At 40.5% G+C, this 19,739-nt stretch overlaps 3 protein-coding genes across 7 annotated transcripts in view; 2 read left to right on the top strand and 1 right to left on the bottom strand.

Moving 5' to 3' along the window:
• ctdsplb (CTD (carboxy-terminal domain, RNA polymerase II, polypeptide A) small phosphatase-like b) overlaps nt 1–2,180 on the top strand; it is a 14,253-nt gene extending 12,073 nt beyond the window's left edge. For both annotated transcript variants that reach the window (XM_027001220.2, XM_027001219.2), the window contains one exon: nt 96–2,180. In XM_027001220.2, the coding sequence (XP_026857021.1) occupies nt 96–221 (126 nt within the window). In that variant the 3' untranslated portion in view covers nt 222–2,180. The remainder of the gene's footprint in view (nt 1–95) is intronic.
• LOC118241724 lies at nt 1,319–2,688 on the top strand. The gene is made up of 2 exons (XM_035528465.1): nt 1,319–2,225; nt 2,286–2,688. The coding sequence occupies exons 1-2, from the start codon at nt 1,345–1,347 to the stop codon at nt 2,320–2,322; spliced, it is 918 nt and encodes a 305-aa protein (XP_035384358.1). The 5' UTR covers nt 1,319–1,344; the 3' UTR covers nt 2,323–2,688.
• Nucleotides 2,118–19,739, bottom strand: plcd1b (phospholipase C, delta 1b). 4 transcript variants are annotated; one of them, XM_027001225.2, is made up of 15 exons: nt 17,773–19,739; nt 15,171–15,329; nt 14,056–14,284; nt 13,433–13,562; nt 13,042–13,270; nt 12,723–12,924; nt 12,380–12,524; nt 11,980–12,132; nt 10,170–10,325; nt 9,861–10,020; nt 9,588–9,704; nt 7,312–7,490; nt 5,605–5,737; nt 4,403–4,552; nt 2,118–4,177 (listed from the first exon to the last, which is right to left on the bottom strand). In XM_027001225.2, the coding sequence occupies exons 1-15, from the start codon at nt 17,870–17,872 to the stop codon at nt 4,086–4,088; spliced, it is 2,334 nt and encodes a 777-aa protein (XP_026857026.2). In that variant the 5' UTR covers nt 17,873–19,739; the 3' UTR covers nt 2,118–4,085. The 4 variants fall into 4 exon arrangements, with proteins under 4 accessions (XP_026857026.2, XP_035384356.1, XP_035384355.1 ...); XM_035528463.1 differs by adding an exon at nt 16,456–16,534 and having other exon boundaries at nt 9,588–10,020; nt 17,773–17,847; XM_035528462.1 differs by having other exon boundaries at nt 9,588–10,020.

Raw genomic sequence — 19,739 nt, 5'->3', positions numbered from 1 at the left:
TTTTTTATTGACATAGGTTAACCTCAAGTTCGTGAACTGAGTTCTGTTCAGTTCTGTTAATGGAACACATACAAAACTGTGTTTTGGTTCTGTAGGTTCCAGTGCAGTCTTGGTTTGATGACATGGCCGACACTGAGCTGCTGGACCTGCTCCCGTTCTTTGAAGGACTGAGCAAAGAAGAGGACGTGTACGGAGTCCTGCAGAACTTCAGAGGCAGGTAGCAAGCTGAGCTGCCATGCCTCAAGGGGGCACCCTGGAGAGGAGTCTGGCGGAGGGCAGCTGGTGGGCAGTCTGCCTCCATCTCTTTCCTACTCCATCCCACCCCTGAGACGTCACCCTCCGGCACCTCAACACTCACTACCAGGTTCAGCAGAGCCATGTCTGCCGCACCCACCACGGGGACCCTTATAGTGTGATGAAATTCCACTACACACAGACCTTGACTGCTCAAGAGACTCAAATTTGGCTCTCCTGTTAAGTGCTTAACAATAAACCAAAAACACAACTCCTTTTTTTTTTTATCTCTTGTGAAATGCGAGAAATGCAGATCTTTGGGTTGTTGCTATGCAGGCAGGCCCTGTGGCCTGCAGATGTTAAAAGGACTGGGTTTTTTTTTCCTTCACTTCCCAACCAAGTGCCTTTTTTGAATGTCGTTTTTATGGGGAAAATAAGTTTTTTACATGGCATATTTCCAGAGAATTTTTTTTCAGAATTCTACTCTTTAAAAACAGAGGCAGGTGAGAAGCATTTTGTAAAGGCACTGTTACTGAGGCCAGATGGGATTTTTTTTTGTAAACTGTCATGGGTAAATGTGTCCGTCTGTGTTTCTTGTTTTCTTTTGCTTGTGCTATCATTCAGACATGGTGTTTATCGTTGATTCTTTATGGACATAAATGTTTGTCTTGTGAAAGCAAGGGAATGCATTTGCACTCGTTTTATTTTATGGAGGCATCTTTGCTTTGATGAGCAGTAGTCTGACAGTGAAGGTTACCCTGTGCCAAAAGACAGTGCTTCACATCCCACTTTATGCCATTCACTTGCTGAATCTTTCCATCAGCTGGTGGATCCATTTACCTGGGTAACTGACTTTACAGAGTATGGAAATTAGTAAAGTTGGTTTTATATGGTAAAGGACGTGTCAAAAATTTGTCTGGCCAGTTCAGCAATCTCAAGAAATGTTTGCAAATTGGAAATGATGATGAGTTTTAGTCCTCAGACTGCAGTTTAGAGGCGTCTTGAGTAGTCTGTGTTTGGTCACGCTGCTCGGACATCATGCAGCTCACCCCATCTCTTTTAATCCTAATTAAAGGTGGAGTGTCATAAGTGCACTCATTACCTCTCAGGATGCATCATTGCAAATGTATTCCTTGTTTTTCTTTTAGCAATTTCTTTGTTTGGCGTAGTAACTTTCATGAAGAGCGTGGTTTGATTGAGCCGTCTGAGGCTTGCTTAGCTTGTGGTGTTAGGATTATTTTGAACTTCAGCCTGCTACTGCTGACCACACAGCAGGCTCCAGTACCTCACAGATACCAGGGCTGTCATCAGAGGGGTTGGGTTTGCGTGTCCAGGGCAGGAAGGGGGAGGAGGTGTAGGCAGGCGCGCGCATCTAACCGGCCTCTTGAGGCCAGCGAGATAAAGTCCACCTGCCACACCCTCCGCCGCACCAAACCCTTTGGTTCGGATGGTATCCTCGGAAAGATAAGGCCTCGCTGGAGAGGCCACCCCCACAGCCAAGGAGAGCTGGATGTGGCTCTGGCTGCTGTCTGGCAGCGTTGCTGGGTGGAGCCTCCCATACCACGGAGCCTAGGAGAGGAGCGGCGGCGAGAACGCAATAACCTCTCCACTCGTTTGCCACAAGCCACGGCGCTCTCACACACACACACACACACACACACACACACACACACACACACACAGGAACGCGCTCACCTCTATCTAATGATTTGTCCATTTTTGCGCTACCTCTCCATCCTTCTTTTTCTCTGCAAACAAGGCAAGAGAGCATCGTGTTGTTTCATTATAGTATTCTGTCAGTATTTGGTTTGTAATGTTAACCGCCTATATTATCCTGCTGCTGTTTTTATTCCTGGTTTGGCCCTGCTCAGCTTCTTGTGTGGTTTCTGGTTTCATACCTTGTCATTTTTAGATAATCATGGTCTTCTCGGTGTAGAATATGAGAAGCTACAGGAATATAGATTTATCTTGTTTTATTGGTCTTTCACTGTCTGTAATTAACTCCCTCCACAGATTTCTCAGTCGTATCATTCATGATACGACTGAGAAATCTGTGGAGGGAGCCTTTCAACAGCCTGTCTTAATTGAAGCACTTGGTGTTGGTAAAGGATGTTGTTTTTGTTCTTCCAGGAGGTTTCCGGTAATACTTGGACACCACACTGGACCACTCGTGGTGTCAAAATTGTGTTTAGAATCGTAAAGCATTACGTCCACTTTGGATCCTCTCATTTTGACCTTGTTTCTCTTCCTGTATTGTTATTTAGAAAGCCACATGTTTTTTTGTTTTTTTTTGGTAAGTAGTCAACAACTCCTCACTGCAGTTTGAAACCAGTCACAAGGGGCTATGCTGTGGCATGTTTGCAGTATGTTTCAACCTGATATGATTCATGGTTTGTTGCAAATTTTCTTCCAGACTATGATGTTATATTAAAGCACCTTTTTAAGAAAAACAAATGCCTTTTGCTTTTAATTCATCATTTATAATAAAATGTAATATATGCCATGTAAATTAATATAAATGTAATATAATAAAGGGGGGTGGGGGTGTTGCCTTTGTTAGGGTTGGACATGATTAATTCACAAGAGGTAATACAAATTCCAAAGAATAGTTGAATGGGGAAATGATTATACAGTACAATATGAGTATGTTGCCTTAGGTGGAAAAACTGAATTGTGGTGTACTTTAAGTTGCAGAAAGAATGTTGCTGCTATTTCAAAATCTCTAAAATTTTTCCCCCCTTTCAATATTCTCCAAAAAAAAAAAAAAAAAAAAAAAAAAAAAGTAAAAATAGTACTTTGTCAGGGCCAGTGTATGTTTTGATGTGTCTGTCAGTTATTTACCAACTGCTCACAACTGGAGCATGGTGTGGTTTCATGTGGCATCATCTCAGATGACGGTGGGTGGGATTTGTGACAGTAGAGTTCACATTTTTGCTGTGTGGTGGCTGTAATTTCTAATGCATGTGTATTACTTTCCTATGCTACCAAACGATTTTACTCTTGAAACTGTCCAGATGGCAGCACCAGGGAAACACTAGCCCTTGGAGAGTTCATGAAGTGATAAAAAGGCTATTTTTACAACTTGGGTACAGTGTTTTTTCTCTTACCATTATAATCCTACAGGAAACTTCTGGTAATGATTACAAGTGATAAAAATGTGTGGTGGCTACAAGCACCATTCTGACGATGCCGTCGAGACACTGCTGCAGCAGTCGCACCCTTTAACAGTAGTCAAGCTCTTGTCTACGCAAGTCTTCCTGTGTGCCATCCTGTTGGCAGCAGCGGTGTTTACATCTTATTCCAGCAAACCGGTGACATAAAAAAGGGAATGTCTTATAACAAACAAAACTGATCTGCCTTTGTTTGTGGTCTTGACTTTTCTTGCTTTTGTTTTTCCTTTCATAAATAGTGTTTACATATTTTTGTAGTAGATGCTTAAAATGTCACATATTTTGCAAGTAATGTAGTGGTGAAGGCATAAGTTTTGTATTTTAATCTATTCTTAGTCTGTACATTTTAACTTGCCCCGCTCCACCCATCCTGCCAGCGTATTAGGATACGTGTTCAGTTTCTCACTGTAATTGAGCTGTAAACAGCCGTATGTCTGGTGTGCTGACTGCAGCATGTGCTGACTGGCATTAGACAAATCTTCCCCATTCGGTATTCGAGAACCCCAAGCAAATCCTTGTTTTTGTTTTTGTTCTTTTTCGCCTTCTGGGCACCTGAGCCGTGTATCCTGTTCTCCTTCCCGGGAATGCCTGGCTCAGGTCTGTGAAGAGCAAAATGTGGACACGTTTGGGAATCGCTGGCATAAGAATGTCAGCAACGTGGACTTGGTTCGGACAGCTTGGCTATTCAGCATCCACAGCCATTGTGTGAACAAAAAGTCCAGCTGAAGAGAGGAGATCTCCGTTCTTGTTGAACAGCGGTACATGCCGATAGCCTGCGGGTGAAACCAATAGGGCAGTAAGCAATACATTTTCCTGTCTAAATCTGCAAACATTATTTAACTAGGACGTCTTGAGACGTTATATGATTATCGCAAGACCTAACGTCCTACCAACTCAAACTCTTGAGAATAAGATTTGATGTGTTCATTTAAATAATGTAAATTGTGAATTTCCTGAGATTATTGTGACTTGTAGCAGAGAGGCGAATGATCACTGACCGTTCTGTACACTTGTGAAGGGTATCGTGCACTGGCCAATGAAATCATTGCTGGATACGGCGTCATAATCTTCCACGACAAAACGCACCAACGCAAGTTTGGGCACGGACAAGTCAAACTGGAAATAACTGTTCCACATGGGGTTGAAACCTTTTGCCAAAGAGAGAGTGTGTTATGCCTGTCTTCCTCTATAATTGAGCTTTCTACATGAGTAAACAAAAGAATATCATAACGCCAATCTCAGATTATGAAGGCATGTGGAATTTCTCCACCAAACTGATGAGATCATGTAGTCCTGGGGTGCATGATTCACTCCTACTATAACCCTACTACAGCACACCTGATCCACTTAAGACCAATAACGTCTAAATATTAAGAGGTTGGAACTTAATTCCAACATAGCTGCCTCCAGAACTGGTCTGCATGAAATTGGCAATCCTCATTTAGGCAAGTATGAGCTTTTGAATGTTCAAAAACAATATTGTCAGAGTGGTGCTTGTTCAGGAAGCGGACCAGGTTAGTTTCAGTTAGTTATGTAGGCTTTGTGAGCTGTCAGTTCTGAATAATAAGGAAATAGGTCACATGAAAGCTTTTCTGATGACACTGCAAATACTACTGTAGTTGCACCACTGAACTATCCATGTCCTAATTCCCTCAGCAACTTGAAGGCAAATTTGCAAAAAAAAACCCAAAAAAACATTTGTTACAAAAAGGAAAACTTGCTTACCATTGTTATCCCTGCGAGCCAGAACTAGAAACATTTTTTGAGATGCAGTCATGCCTCTACTTCCTCAGGAAGCTAAGGCCCTTTGATGTTTGCAACAAAGGGCTTTTAACTTTTATCTTGACTTTGTACTGTGCTGAGCTACTCTTTGAAATGGGGTAATATACACTGGTGAATAGCCATTACAAAACATTCAGTTTCATTACTAATAGTCTCATTAGTAGGGATACAGTGTATTGTTTAATTCCACTATTAACCTGAATGTCACAGGTAATAATAATTACAGTATTAAATACACAAATGTAGTATTAACATATTTTCCTTTATGTGAAGTCATAAATATGAGGATCATAACTTCATTATGCAGTTATACACTGCTGTTGACCACTCATTTCATCTCAGTTGTTCATTCCAAACCAGTGGCAGTGTTTATTCGCACAGTTAATGTGTTACTGGCATTGGGGTTGAGGCACTCTACCGTTGTTCACAATGTAATCCGTTTCTTTCTCAGCCATGTCCGCTGGCACCCCGTGGATCTGCACTCGAACCAGGGGGTCCACAATGGACGATATCTTCGGGTTCACTTTAGGAAGCTGCTGAGCTGAGATCACCTACCATGCCGACCACAATATAATAAATAAAATGGTTTATGTACAGTATACAATGGGAGTGAGAACAACCCTATGCAATGTAATTTAAATGTCAAATGATTCAAAATTGCATTACCTTATAATAACTGCATTAGTTTACGCTGCACAGTAGGGTATTTGCGTTTATGTAAAATGAAAAACGAACAGTTTCGATTTACTATATTAAAAATGCAGGGCCCATAGGAGGAACTCAATGCAACAGAAGTCAGTCCATTGCAGAGACTGAAATCTTATTTATTTCTATACTTCATATGTCCACCTATATTTGTGAGAACAGGCTCGATCCTCCTCAGCATGGTTAATAGCAGTGTTGTACAAATCTCTGAAGATGTTCTGACATTCTTCTTTGCTAGAGGGATTGTGCTGTTCTACCTCTCTTTTTAAAATACCCAGAAAGGTGTTGGATCAGGCAACACACTCAGCCAGGCTTTTACTTGTTTCTTCTTTAGAAACTCTTGCATAGTTTTGACAGTGTGTTTTACATCGTTATTGTTCTGGTATATTCCTCTTCTGTCAAACTTCTGGAGTCATCTTGCCAGCTACTATTTTAGTACATCCATAGGCATATCATCACACACACATAGAGGTTGACTTTATGCAGTGTCCTGCACACTGTCTGCGCTGTCACAGAAACTCTGATTTCCATTGATAACCCTTGTGCCAAGTCTGAAGTACTTGCCTGTGTTTTTCAGAGCTAGACTGTGCAAGTAGCACACTGACTGTGGTGTCATTTTAGGAAGACAGCCACTAAAACTCTGGCTCGTGGTAATATGGCTTGTTCTATACTTCCTGAACACTGCTGCAAATTCAACTGATTTTTAGTTTGGCAACCAGTCATCTCTGTCCTTTCCTATTTTTGCGAATTCTCACAGTCAGATTTTTCAGTTCCTCTGCCAGTTCTTTTCCCACGTTGAGCCATCATGCAGATAAACAAAGCCCATAGGCTCAAAGTTGATAAAGTTCTGCTGTTCACACGTGTACTCAATCTTGTTTCAGTAATCACAGGTTTTTATTTTCTGCTTTTGGGGAGTTTCTAGTTTGGGACATATATTTTCAATACAGCCTTTATTACAGTCTTTCTATTACCACTGCTGTCTGTATTTGTTTTCATAGTTCATATGAGAAAATACTTGGAACTTAGAAATAATGCAGTTATTGAGAGGTGATACAAATCTTTTGACATTTATGTGATTTTGCACAGGGGTGCACTCACTTCTCTTGTATACTGTAGAACATTTCAAGTACAGCTCAAACTGTTTTACGAACATAAGAAAAAGAAACCTGTTAGAACCAAATGATACAGAAAGAACTGGATAATTTTAACTGGTTTTAACATCGTGTAAGATATACAATAGCTATTCTGTGGTCAAGTCACTGTTATTTTAAAGCAATGGCATGAAAACATTTCATTTTTTATTTGTGTGTGTGTGTGTGTCAACCAACTTTCTCAGATTATTTTGGTTTCATAAAACCTCCTCAAAACGCTATTTGAAACTACTTTCTTCCATGTGCCTAGAAGGAAAGGGAATGCTCACCATTACACGAAACTCTGTATGCTTGAGCCACGGTCCCCTGTTTAGAGTGATGGGGTCGAACTCCGAATCCCGGTGTCTGAGGAAGAATGGCTTCAGGACATAGCCACACATCCCATTCTGGCTAAACAAGCCCTGGTTCAGGTCCATCTCTGTGCACGGCGTCTGGAAGTTGAGGGCCACTGGAGGTCAAAGGTAAGAGTTCATGCAGTAGTAATTAAGAAATCTGTGAACAGACTAAAATGACTGCTAGAATACTGGCTTGTGCTATATACATTGTGTCTATGGTATCAGCTGTTTTTTGGGGTTACGCTAAATAAAAAACTGATGATTGTATGTAGTAGTATGAATATTATGGTATAAGCGCACGTTCTAGTCTAGATTTCCATACACTGTATGTAATACAGACAAAATCATTTTATCTAATAATTAATAGTCTTGAAAAAGGCTTAAGAACCATTTTAGCTCTGCCCATTTTTGAAATAATTTGCATTTTATGCAAAATCCCATTGATTTTTGAGCACAAACTAGTCATAGATCTTTCATTAGCCCTACTCAAATCTTGCCTCCAAATATTCACAAAAAAATCTGAAAATTTAAACACTACATAGATTTTGGAGTTCAGTCAAAAATGGGTGGAGCTTACACTTCTGATACTACACACATGCAGCTCCAACTCATATTAGCCCATGTTTCCATCCTGCTGTGTTACCTCCCCTGGCTCCCTGTAGTGGTTTGCATCAGATTTAAAATAATGATGTTCACTTACAAAGCCATTACTGGACCAACTCCCACATACAAAAGAACTAATCAAACCCCACTCTGCACTAAGCTACCTTCAAGCATCTTGTAATGCTCAACTTCAACCACCAAGACACAATAAAGACACAGAAATACACGCATAAAGTCTCTTGTCTATCCTGGTACCAGGATGCTGAAATGAACTTCAAAGCTGAGATACTGGCTATCTTCAAACGAAGACTGAATACTCACTTGCCACTAAGAACTTAAGTTTTTTTCCACTCTATCTAGGGATTTAACCTGGCAGTATTATTGACACTGATTACTAACACTGTTTTTAAATTGTACAAGTAATCAGGCATATCAGCTCACCAGAAAAAAAAAAAAAAGTAATTAAGTCAAAACCAAACTTCACACACATGTTCACATCATGTTATAGCCCTGTAGCAAGTATGGTTGGTTTGAATCAATCCGATTCAAGGCAGTATTATTATATAATCAGTGCAGTGCACATTTTAGTTTTGTATACCATCACCAAAAAGTCACCAGCTTTTCACGTTAGATACAAACTGCCAGTGTAAAAATGGTAAGACCTTTGAAAGCTGGATTTGGGGACACAGACATCCCAGTAACTGCAGGAGCAGCGTAGCTGTGTGCATACAAATGCGTTGCATTGTCTCTCAGAGCATAACAGTCCACAAAATAATACTTTGGACATGAATCAGTCATCAGAAAGTTGCCAGCTTTTCAAATTACATGAAAAATGCGTTTTCAAATTTTAAAACCCTTAACTTGCCTTTAAAATGTTCGAAAGTGATAGGCTGTTTTTACCAAACTTGCACAAATCTGACCTACAGATATTTTGACTGTAGCTCAGTCTACACCTCATTTCAAATACCTGTCCACAGCCAATTCTTGAAGCCCTCCACTACATCTGGTTGATATGAGTCAATCTGATTTAATGTAACAGTTCTTGAAATTTAATTCCATACTATAACAGGAAGTCTGGTCTCCAGTTAAATTCCCCACAATAACACACTATCCCAAAGGGGCAGTAAACTAATTCATTCATGCTGTACACTAACAACATGATGGTAAGGCACATAATTAATGCATATTTTCTTAAAATGTGTTCAGAGAATAAATTGAAAATACATGTAGTACATTGTTTTCAATCATGATTAATATCTATTAGACAATTGTCAAAAAAAGGCCCACTTTTTTCCAAGGTAGCAGGTGGAGCAGTAAGTTGAGCAAATGTCTCCTAACATAAAAGGCTTGGGGTCAAATCCAGGGCAGGCTCTGAAATAAGTTATCTGTTATTACAGCATTTTTTGGTGCAAGCACCTTTTTGTTACATGTTATTGAAAGCGGGGACAAGCCCAGGTTGTTGTGCATTGTGCATGGCATGCACTGCTCTTTGCATTGGACTAGCCAGATAATGGTTGGACACCGAGATCGCTGCTTTCAGCTATATTCATTATTACTTACTTATCTACTCATGTAGTTATATATTAATTATTTTATTATTTATTTACCTATCTGGCAGCCTGCATTCCACAGAGGGACTGGGTTGTAGTTGGAAGAGTCTGTCCTGAATCCTGAAGGGTAGATTCTACTCAGCTTTCCCTCATTATGGAGGATGTACTCATTTGCTGTACAAAATAGAACAATCATAGATAATGAAGCTGTATCTCTATATGTGGTGTACACAATAAGCCTTGTTCTTTCATTTTCTTTCTGTTTTATTCGAGTCTTATTCATGTGCTGGTGGCCATTGTCTAAGCATCTTACCAGTGTTTCCATCTTACCAGACTTTTCTGCAAGCTTCATGGCATCCCCTTCTTTAAAAGAGGATATCTCATAAAACGATTGGTTGTTTCGTGCATGTTCAAATCCATGGAATTTAACACTTTTGCAGTAGATGACAATATCAGACAGCTCTTTAGCTAGATTCAGCGTCTTTGATTTCTGAAATTATAGAGGAATAATTACTGTTACTGATGACACTGTTGTGAGCAGAAGGAGGAAAGTAAACTTCACATGCATGCATGCAGTGGACACTGAGGTAGTTTACAGGTCATGAGCAAGTCATCAGTCTTTCAGGGATCTCAGCATACTTTAGATGAATTCCTTTGAGCATCTTCTTCGTCATCATCATCACGGCTGTCTTCTTCTTCCGTCACAACTTCTTCCTCTTCTGTGTCCTCATCCAAGAACAAGGCCTCCAGTCTATTCAGACGCTTCCCTTTAACCAGAAAGCGACCCTTCAGCTCCTGAGGGACACAGAGTGGCGAGAACAAAAGTAGTCACTTCACCCTGCTCCCTGTAAAGCAATGGGTATTCATTAGTTACCACCCATCTCCTGGAGATGTACCTTCCTCAACGTTTCACTGCCAAATTAAGTATCTCTGCAGCCAATATTGTTTCAAATAAAGCAGATGTGCTGAATAAAGTGGAAACTAAGCTCAGTAGGGAGATAGACCTCCAGGAGAATGTTGGTGACCACAGCTGTGAAAGAAAACTTCACACCAGAATGACAACATGGCTAAGATAAAATTATAGCTAGTGGAACAACCCCCCCCCCCCCAAAAAAAAACATGCTAACTGGTCATCCAAGCGTTCACTGCTTGTTTTTGAGACTAACATTTTTTTTTTAGACTAGCATCTGTTCCTTTAAAAAAAAAAGAAAGCAGTGATGTTTTAGACATACATACGACCCAGAGAGGATCAGTAGTCAGCTCCATTGTTAAAGTAGGTCCAAAACCAATGGCACACCTTGACTGAGGTGAATAGAGGCACACAATAGGTGAGCTACAATTACCTATTACCCATCAATCAAAACAACTCCTCAGTCATTACAGCTGATGTGTCAGTGCGTCATCCCAGAAAGCGATAAGAAAGACGGTAATGAAATGCTGTCATGACTACGCTGCCGTCAATAAATAATTCAGATTTTTCAGAATACTCAGGTAGATAATGTAGGAGTTGTAGGAGGTGGCTGAGGACCAGGAGCGATTCCCAGCAGATTCCATCTGTCTTCATTCCTCACATACCACAGCAAATATACGCCTGTTCCAAGAGGCACTAAAATCTCAATTAGTGTGGCCACTTTAATAACCCCTAAAAGGTGGAGTGGAAAAGTGATATGACACTGCACACGGAAGTGAAACCATAGACTAACTAGCTAGATAACAGGGGTAACCAATTTCATCTAAAAAAACCCCCAAAAAACTATAATATATATTGTTTTACTCACTAAACTTGACACCTCTGGCACCTCATTGCATTATTTAAATCTGGCATCGTATAGAAGGCATGAAATTAAGCTTTTTTACTCTTTGAAAAGAAAAGATGTCCTGATCATTGAAAACTGAATTTGTTTTCCTTTTGGTATTTTCACTCTGTTCCAAACATCCTAACTGACTAGCACGTAGAATCCAGACTTTCAGTGGTTAGCTGATAAGTAAGGTACAAGGTGATCTGTTAAACTAATAAAAGACACTGTATTTGCTTTTATGTGCATTTGAACCAGTGACATGCTAAAATAATGGAATCACGGAAAGCAACTAACAGTTCACTCCATAAGAGTGTCCAGCCTAAAACCGGACATCTGGCCACCCTAGCCTCAATGAGTAGGTCTTGAGATTTTAGGTTATACTGCCATCCCTGCATCTACCCAGACAATAGAGTTGGTTTTGCATCTATTTGTTTATCTGTCATTGGTTCTTTCAAAGTGAGTTAGCCAGGAAACAATAATAAATGCCTTTTGATTGCAGCCAACCCTATAAAAGCAGCATTCTGCAGCCACCAGTCAGAATGAACTGATTTGCAAAATGCAAAATAATGGTGGTGCTATCATTACTTATTATCAGTGTTAGGCATGGTTGGCTAAACTGCAAATACCTTGGGCTCTCCGCAGTGACCCACCTCTGGAGAGGGCAACTCCATAGGCATGTGATCGCCCAGCGGCTTAGTGATCAGGGCATCCTCCAGAATGGTGGTCATGTGCTGAGCCATCAGTTTCTGCTGATCCACACTGCAGTGGGTCTCCAAGGATAGGATCACTGGATAATTTGATGTCTGAGGGAAAGCGCGGGATGAGTGATACATACGTGCTGAACGATGCAAAACAGGCTGTTGAGCATACAACCACAATGACCATGTCTGCCAATCTGCTTAGTGGCAATCTCTGAATGACTTGAACAATTTCTGTGATAATAGGATCAAGGATTAAAGTGAGGATTAAAATTTCCTATAGATAAGATATTTCTGCAGCCATTTGTGTGACCCTTGATTAAATGCACAAAGGTCGGAAATAAGAGACTACCTTAAAGGCATACTCCTTGATGGCTTTTATGACATCTTTGAAGAGGATCTTGGAGGTGAGGGTGTAGCCATGGTAGATGACTGGCTCCCCATCGGAACCATCCCAGACGTCCAGCTCCAAGCATCGGCAGCTCTTCATTAGGGCTCTGTTGGGAGGTGATTACAGCTTATTCATTTGTAATCATCATCAACTGCAGGCCAACAAATGGGAGCTTTAGCACAAGCAGCCATTTTTGACGTAAATGGTCAGTGGTGATCTTGAGAAGAGGAAACATGAACAGGCAAAAAAAAGGAGGCCTGTTCATGTTTCCTAAGCTTGTCTGGGAACAGTGAGTCCCACACACCGTATGTAGGCCTCAGTACTGCTGGGGCCTTTGATCTGGTCCTCCAGCAGGTAGGTGTTATGAGACGAGGAGATGAAGTAATGGTTCAGTGGCTGGGTCATATCCTGGTACACGCCCTTATGTGATGGCTTCATTATCAGACCCTCGGGCTGGTGTAGGTACATTAGGAAACCGTCCTTTGTCATCAGCTGCTTTTCTCTGGCTGTTGAGGGGGAAAAAACAAACCTATGTGCATGGGAAGCTGTACAGTCTCGTACCATAAACACTTCCTTTGGTTAGTGAAGATTCACGAGGTGACGGGCACCATGTGAAGAGTTACCTGCTTCGTCTAGTTCGTATTTCTCGATGAGCTGAACAGCATGAGCGAGGTCCACCTCCTCTTTCTGCTCTTTCGACAGGAACTCCAGCAGGTTGAAAGCACTCATGAGTCCGTTGGTCTTGGCATACTCTTCGTAGATCACATCGATCTCTTCCCTCTGGGTCAGGATCTCGTAAAAATGCTTAATTTCCTCTAACTCCAGAAAACCACAATGGGACTTATCACATACCTGCAAAAGGCGAGGGAGAGAGGAAGAGATAGATAGGGAGAGAGGCAGACAAACAGCTTCAGCCACATACTATGGAACTGTGACTATGGAACTGTGCATATTGAGTTTCTGATAGCAGGGAGGGTCATTCCATTTTTAATTAATTTGTGGTAGAGATGGCACCTCAAATATCAGCTTGACATAGTCATCATCCACCTCTATGTTGATGTTCTTTAGGAAGTTCTTTAGCTCTTCCTGGCTCATCTTGTTGTCACCGTTTATGTCGGCTTTGCGCAAACAGTTGAAGATCCAGCTTAAGCTTTAATGTAAGGGCAATAGCTTTCCAGACAAATCGTTTACAATATTTAATTTTCTGATCATTATTGAATTAATGGCTTTTTAAGTATTGATATTGTAGAGGTTGACAATATATAAATATTGTTACTCTAAATAGCATTATTACAGTGTGATATTTTGGCCTGTATTGGGTAGCCCTGTTTTACACCACACATTATGTTATGAAGTTTTAAAAGCAAGTAGGATTTTCATGTTTAAACAGTATCAATGGGTCACAGATTTCTTACCATGACATGATAGCCAGAGAGTCATGAGAGACTTGCATCTAAAACACTTAGAAAAATCCCTTACAAAGCCAAATTATTAGGACAGAACACAGAAATACAAAAACAGAATAAACAATTGCAAAGTTGGTGACTGTAATAACTCCAGCACACTCCATGCACAAAGATGCACGGCAGAGTAAACACAGTTCTGCCCTATGAAACCCAAGGCAATTGTGAGGATACTGTTCGGTCTTCTGCTGCTGGCTGAGGCTGTTCAGGTTGGAGATGATCTTTTGCAGGCCAGAGACCCAGTGCTTGGCTTCCTCCTCTGAGGCAGCGACCAGGTCCAGGTTTTTACGGCGACCCTTGAACAGGATGGAGAAGGCCCGCGTCTCCAGCGCCTCTTCTGTGTACTTCCTGAGACCCTCCGTCTGCCGGCCGGACCGCACACACTCAATGTCCTCAACGGAGACTGGTAAGCATAAGCAACATAGAGCACACTATTCATTCTGGAACTGGGCTAGATCGGGATCAGGACCAAACAGGGCAGGTTGGTAGATTTTCATGAGCCAAGCTGAGCACCTAAGCGCTAGAGAGAATGAGAGAGAGGAACAAAATGGATGTGATCCCTCACAAAACTGATCACTGAAACACACTCTTTACTCCTTGAACATACAGAAACAGATGTTGACACTGCAGCACTGGTAAACACAGTGACTGTGAACTCTGATCCAAAGTAATAATTTTCTTACAGCATATGTACACAGCGCAAGTTAAATTACATAGGCTGAGATTTTCTGCATGGGTCTGGCATCCAAAATAAATATAATCAATGTGTTAATTAAATATAATATTTAAGCACTAGATTATAATTTTAAATGTTGTCACCTGCATTAGGTATTTTGTCACTCTGCCAAGGTAGCACAGATATGAATAGTGTCTCTATGGCAACAGTCATGCTATCTGGCTTAACAGCTTGCTTCTGACTGGTGACTAGTTTGCCATTGTAAGTTCATAAATAAATGATTAAAAAAATACCTCTGATTGCCTTTGCTATCAAACTGATCTGAGTGGTTAACGGTGTGGATATGAGGTGATGGGTAGAAACCCAAACAGATGAAGGTTTGCAAGCAGGACTGGAAACGGGACTATGGCCATCACCGCAGTCATGCCCAGGATAGGAGGCACAAACTAGGGTGTAAACTAGCTTGCACTCTCACAGCAAAATTATGGAAGATCTTAAACAAAGTACACTTTTATCCCACATGGGAGACCAGTTCAATACCGTTGGGATACCGTCAAATTGACAAAGTTACCCTTACGCATGCAGGACATCCACGCACACGGAACAGACTCACATGTTTGTCGAGGTCTCAGAGCCTTTTTGGACTCATGCCACATGGTCTTGCAGTCTTCCTGCAGCTTGTAAAACCGCGTCTTCTTCCATGAACCGGAGCGAACTTTCAACAGGTCCGCGCCGCTTAGGAGGAACTGCAAATCCGAATCTCCTTCCATGCCTTAAGTCAGGAGCACATGGAAGACAATAATAATGACCTTTATTTATAAAGCATTATTTTAGTTTATAAAACATATTAAAGTTTATGTTAACAAGTGCATAAAACAATACGATACTACAATAAATGAATGGATGAATGAATAAATAAATAAAAGATCTAATAAGCTAACTGCAAGCCAGCCTAAAATCAAACTATTAAAACCTAGCTACAGAAGTTCTACTATTCTCCGGAACGCTATTCCGGAGTTTATGAGCTACATAAGAATTTATCTTCCACCAGCTGAAATGCAAATTACCCTAAAGATTAGCTGACATCTAATACTTTTCTAATGTAGGGATGCAGGCTGCCACATATTGAAATAGCTGAAGTTTAATTAAAAGAGACAGGACAAACAGACGTTGACATGCTGTAGTAGACTATTGTGGACGTTATCAAAGCATGTAGTAGTATACATATAGGGATAGCATACATACATATTTTGGGTATGTTTCTTAAATCATGAGCCATTTTAGATATGTTACTTAAATGGAACTAAAATGATAAACTAGAATCAATGGTTACACCAAGGTCTTTAATATTAACTTTTGTGTGGAGAGAAAACAACACATTTTTCTAACTTAGTTTTCCAGTACATTTGTATCAAGTGTTCAATATTCAGGTTTGGGTCAGGTGTGTTGGGAGGTGTGACAGAGCAAAGATACGAACTGTCTGATTATGCCGAGGATCAGGATAAGAAACGCTGATTTGAAACAATACATTCATATGGTTTTAAAGCCCCAGGGAATTGGCGATTGCTATCGAATTAGGTTAATGTTTGTGGGCGCACAGTATACATGTGCAAATCATGAATAATTGGTGACTTTCCACTGTCTACAAGTACTCCAGCAGAATATCTTCTCGTGTAAACTGGGCAGTCCTGATCTTGAGCAAAGCTTGCAGAGCTTTACCAAGGATGATGTTTAAAACTGCATGTCCTTTGCTTTTGCTTAATCTATCCTTTCTCACCTGAATGCTCTTTTCAGGTCGGAGCATCCTAGTGACTGAAAGCAAACTAGGGTGTGAAAGCTACACTTGCAAGCTTAGCTATCTGTGATCATTCTCAAAATCAGCATTGGTAGGTTCGTACCTGTACAGGTGAACAATCCTGATTCTCCCCGCATTGTGCCACTTTGTGTTCTGCTTGAGTGGTGTAGCAGGCTGACAATCTTGGACAGAGGGATGTCAATCAATCGTGCTTATTAGAATATTTGGACCATGCCCACACACTTCTTAGATAAGTCTGATTATTGAATTCAACTGGTGTTTGAGCAGGGGTCTTTTTTATGTAAACTTTGCAGGATGTTTTACGTAACACTCTTGTTTAGAATCATACAAATATATTTCATGTTTTGAACTGTTTCCTGGGACTTTAAACCATGTTTCTGTTAAATCAAGAAAACTAAATTTACAGTCTGTGAATAATTCATGTTCATAGTTTCTGCAGTGAGAAATCTTACCAACCCACATTTACATTTAAAATGCAAACAAAACATTACATAGCTTATGAAGAAGAGGTCTGAATGTACTATCTACCACAAAGAACTCATTAGTCTGAGCAAATCTTGACAGTAGCCCGGCCCAGAACTCTTAAACAACAGGTGAAGATATTCTGTTGTACTGGCTTTAACAGGACACACATTTGCATTCACACAAACACATTTGCAGACATGCTTACATAGGTGTTCCCCATACTGACTATTGAGCCTATCAGTATGAAGACGGGCTAGTTTAAAGCTAGCTCATTTTAAGGTTTTTCTGTATAAAAGTTTATCATTTGAAGTAATTTCATTTCAGATTTAGAATGACACCATACCCAACATGCACTATATGCCACACCACTGCATTCTGCTTAAGTGATGATAAAAGAGACGCAAAAACAGGCATCTCTTAAGAGTCCCTACGTTTAATATTGCGCATGATTCCTATTGTGGTGTAATAGCCATACAAAAAGCTTCGTTTAAAAAAAATCCACTCTGGCCACTTGACACCATAAGAATAAATGCATAATTTATAAATCCATAATTAATATGTAGCATCAAACTGCATTAAACTTTTCAAATAAACACACTAGAACACTGCGGTGTTTGTTACGATCTTGAATGAGAAAACAGGCGTCTAAAGTTCAAGTATATAAACTGTTTCGTTTTACTGTTTCGTTTTTACAACATAAGTTGGCAGGTGCATGCAACTGGCCCGGAGGTGCGAGCATTTAACTGTGAAAACGATAAGGTTAATAGTTGCGATGTATAACAATCATAAATTCGCAACAGAACTGATTAAAGCGACTCATGAAAACCATAACGTGCAGCTAACTGCTGAAGAAGGACGCAGACGAAACAATACGCCCGCGGGCCACGTTACTACTGTCTGACAGCGCTCGAGCGGAAAACATCACGCATCTTACCCAGAAGCCTCAAGTTGTAATTTGTAACTTGCTTGCTTCGCATATTACGAAGCAATTCCTCCGACTCCGTTCTCTCCAGCTGCCCTCGTATGCAGTACATCTTGGCACGTTCCCGAGCGAAAACATGCAGAAACTATGCGTGCGCTGGGAGAAAAGGAAGCTCGTGCTCGGGTCGGGCGTGTACCTTCCAAAGTTCAGCGCTTGAATTACACCGCGAGCAGGCGTGCGTACGCTCCACGGCCTGAAGGAGACATCACGGGTGTGCCCGGGCTGCACCGATACCCGGGGCGCAGCTCGAGTCCAGAGTCCAGTCGAGCTGTTCCGAAAAAGCGGGTTAAACAAGCATCAAGCGTGGCCAGTCTTCGCCTTTGAGTTGGACCTAACTCGACCCGGCGTGCTCAGGAGTTATCGGTCCAGAAGAAGGTGGTATTCCAAAAACTGGGTTCAAGAAACCTTAAACTTAACCTTGAGCTCTGCGTTGACCCAACTCGACCCGGTATACCCAGAGTTATCAGTTCCGTAACAGCCCGATTAGAATTTTAGCGATGGAAGTCGGTGAGCTCTGAGTAAACTGAATTTAAAGGAGGCGACTCAACTTCGAAAGTATGCACGCGAACCATAAAAAACAACAACTTTACAACATCTTATTCCACTTGAAACGAATGATTGCATGTGTAGGCTATTAATAAACTTTAAAAAGGTAACACAGCATCGTTAACAAAGGAACGACAATTAAAACATTCAAATAAAATGACAGAGTCAATAGACGAGTTCCTAAAACTTCAAAATTGTATAAAGACCATTTAGTCATTCAACACGTATCAGCCTAAACTAATGTTTAATTAATCAGCTATTTCGTGGGTTTCTGCCCTTTTAATTTGGGTTGATTGTGATTTTCTATTTTAATACAATAATAATAATACAGCGTTGACAGCAAAGAAAATGTATTTTAACGCATAATTCAAAAGGGTAAACTTATTACTCATAGTTACATAATTTCTGTATTGGTAGCCTAGGCTTATAGTGGTCTTGTAGTTGAGCTACACGCTGTAAATTACAGGAAAGTGGCTAATTTCCACAGGTTTTGTGCATAATGATTTTGAGTATCTTACATCAAGTTATTATTCATTATGACATGCCATGTATGACAACTATTAATTGATCTTACAGTGTTCTGTAATGGTTGGCTATACAGATGTGAGAGGAGACCAATGTAACTAGTGGGAATTGATTTATAATTTCCTAAGACCATATGCTTAAACAAAATGATAAAATACACAACTTTAGAATCTCAAGATGAATTAGGTGTCATTTTTACAACTACCTACCATTTACAAGATCAGACTGGACAAGCAAATCCCCAAACAAACTACATAAACCTCCAAGGCCAAGGCAGAAATTTGCAGAAGATCTGTACAAAACTTTAAAAAACTAAATGTGGTAGAATTTCCTAACAAAAATTTTAATAGTTCCTTAGTACTTCATAATAGAAACATATGTATATAATATAAGATCTACATGTGTCCAAAGTAAGAGCATGAAAGGCAGTATATATGAAAAATGTTATTGTGTGAGAAAGGGGCCAAAACTGTTTAATAATAAAATCATAGTAATATATGATTTTACAGACTTTTTGCAAATTGGTATCAAGATTTAATATTCACATGAAATGAAACAAATTTGAAATTCTTTTTCCCAGTAAAGAACAGCCTTGTTAAAATATCCAAGTTGGAGGATGCTGATACTGATTTTGAGCTGCATGCAGTTTTATGCTAGTTGTGTCTATTAAAGACGCTACTGCCTTTCACATCGTTACCACGGATGCGGTTCCACCTCCGGGTCAGTCATCATGTGGTGTGGGAGGGTGTCTGGACTAGCACACAAGCCTTGTCTGAGGTGACACTGAGTCCACTCGGGCACCGAACCTGGCCTGTCTTACGTCTCTGTCTCATTCCTGGCTCTAGTCC

Source organism: Electrophorus electricus, chromosome 7, assembly GCF_013358815.1.
Source record: "Electrophorus electricus isolate fEleEle1 chromosome 7, fEleEle1.pri, whole genome shotgun sequence".
In the NCBI taxonomy this organism is placed as follows: Eukaryota; Metazoa; Chordata; class Actinopteri; order Gymnotiformes; family Gymnotidae; genus Electrophorus; species Electrophorus electricus.
The sequence above is the reverse complement of the archived record's forward strand: the minus strand, read 5'-3'. Positions and strand labels throughout refer to the sequence as shown.

Excerpts from the sequence above, each read along its gene's own strand:
- LOC118241724 (XM_035528465.1), top strand. The coding sequence starts at position 1,345 with ATGCATCATTGCAAATGTATTCCTTGTTTTTCTTTTAGCAATTTCTTT. Across the intron at positions 2,226-2,285 it reads TTTTATTGGTCTTTCACTGT|CTGTGGAGGGAGCCTTTCAA; the intron begins CTGTAATTAACT and ends CGACTGAGAAAT.
- plcd1b (XM_035528462.1), bottom strand. The coding sequence starts at position 17,872 with ATGTACTGCATACGAGGGCAGCTGGAGAGAACGGAGTCGGAGGAATTG. Across the intron at positions 13,563-14,055 it reads CAGCAGCAGAAGACCGAACA|CTGGATCTTCAACTGTTTGC; the intron begins GTATCCTCACAA and ends TTAAAGCTTAAG. Across the intron at positions 13,271-13,432 it reads ATGTCAAGCTGATATTTGAG|GTATGTGATAAGTCCCATTG; the intron begins GTGCCATCTCTA and ends CGCCTTTTGCAG.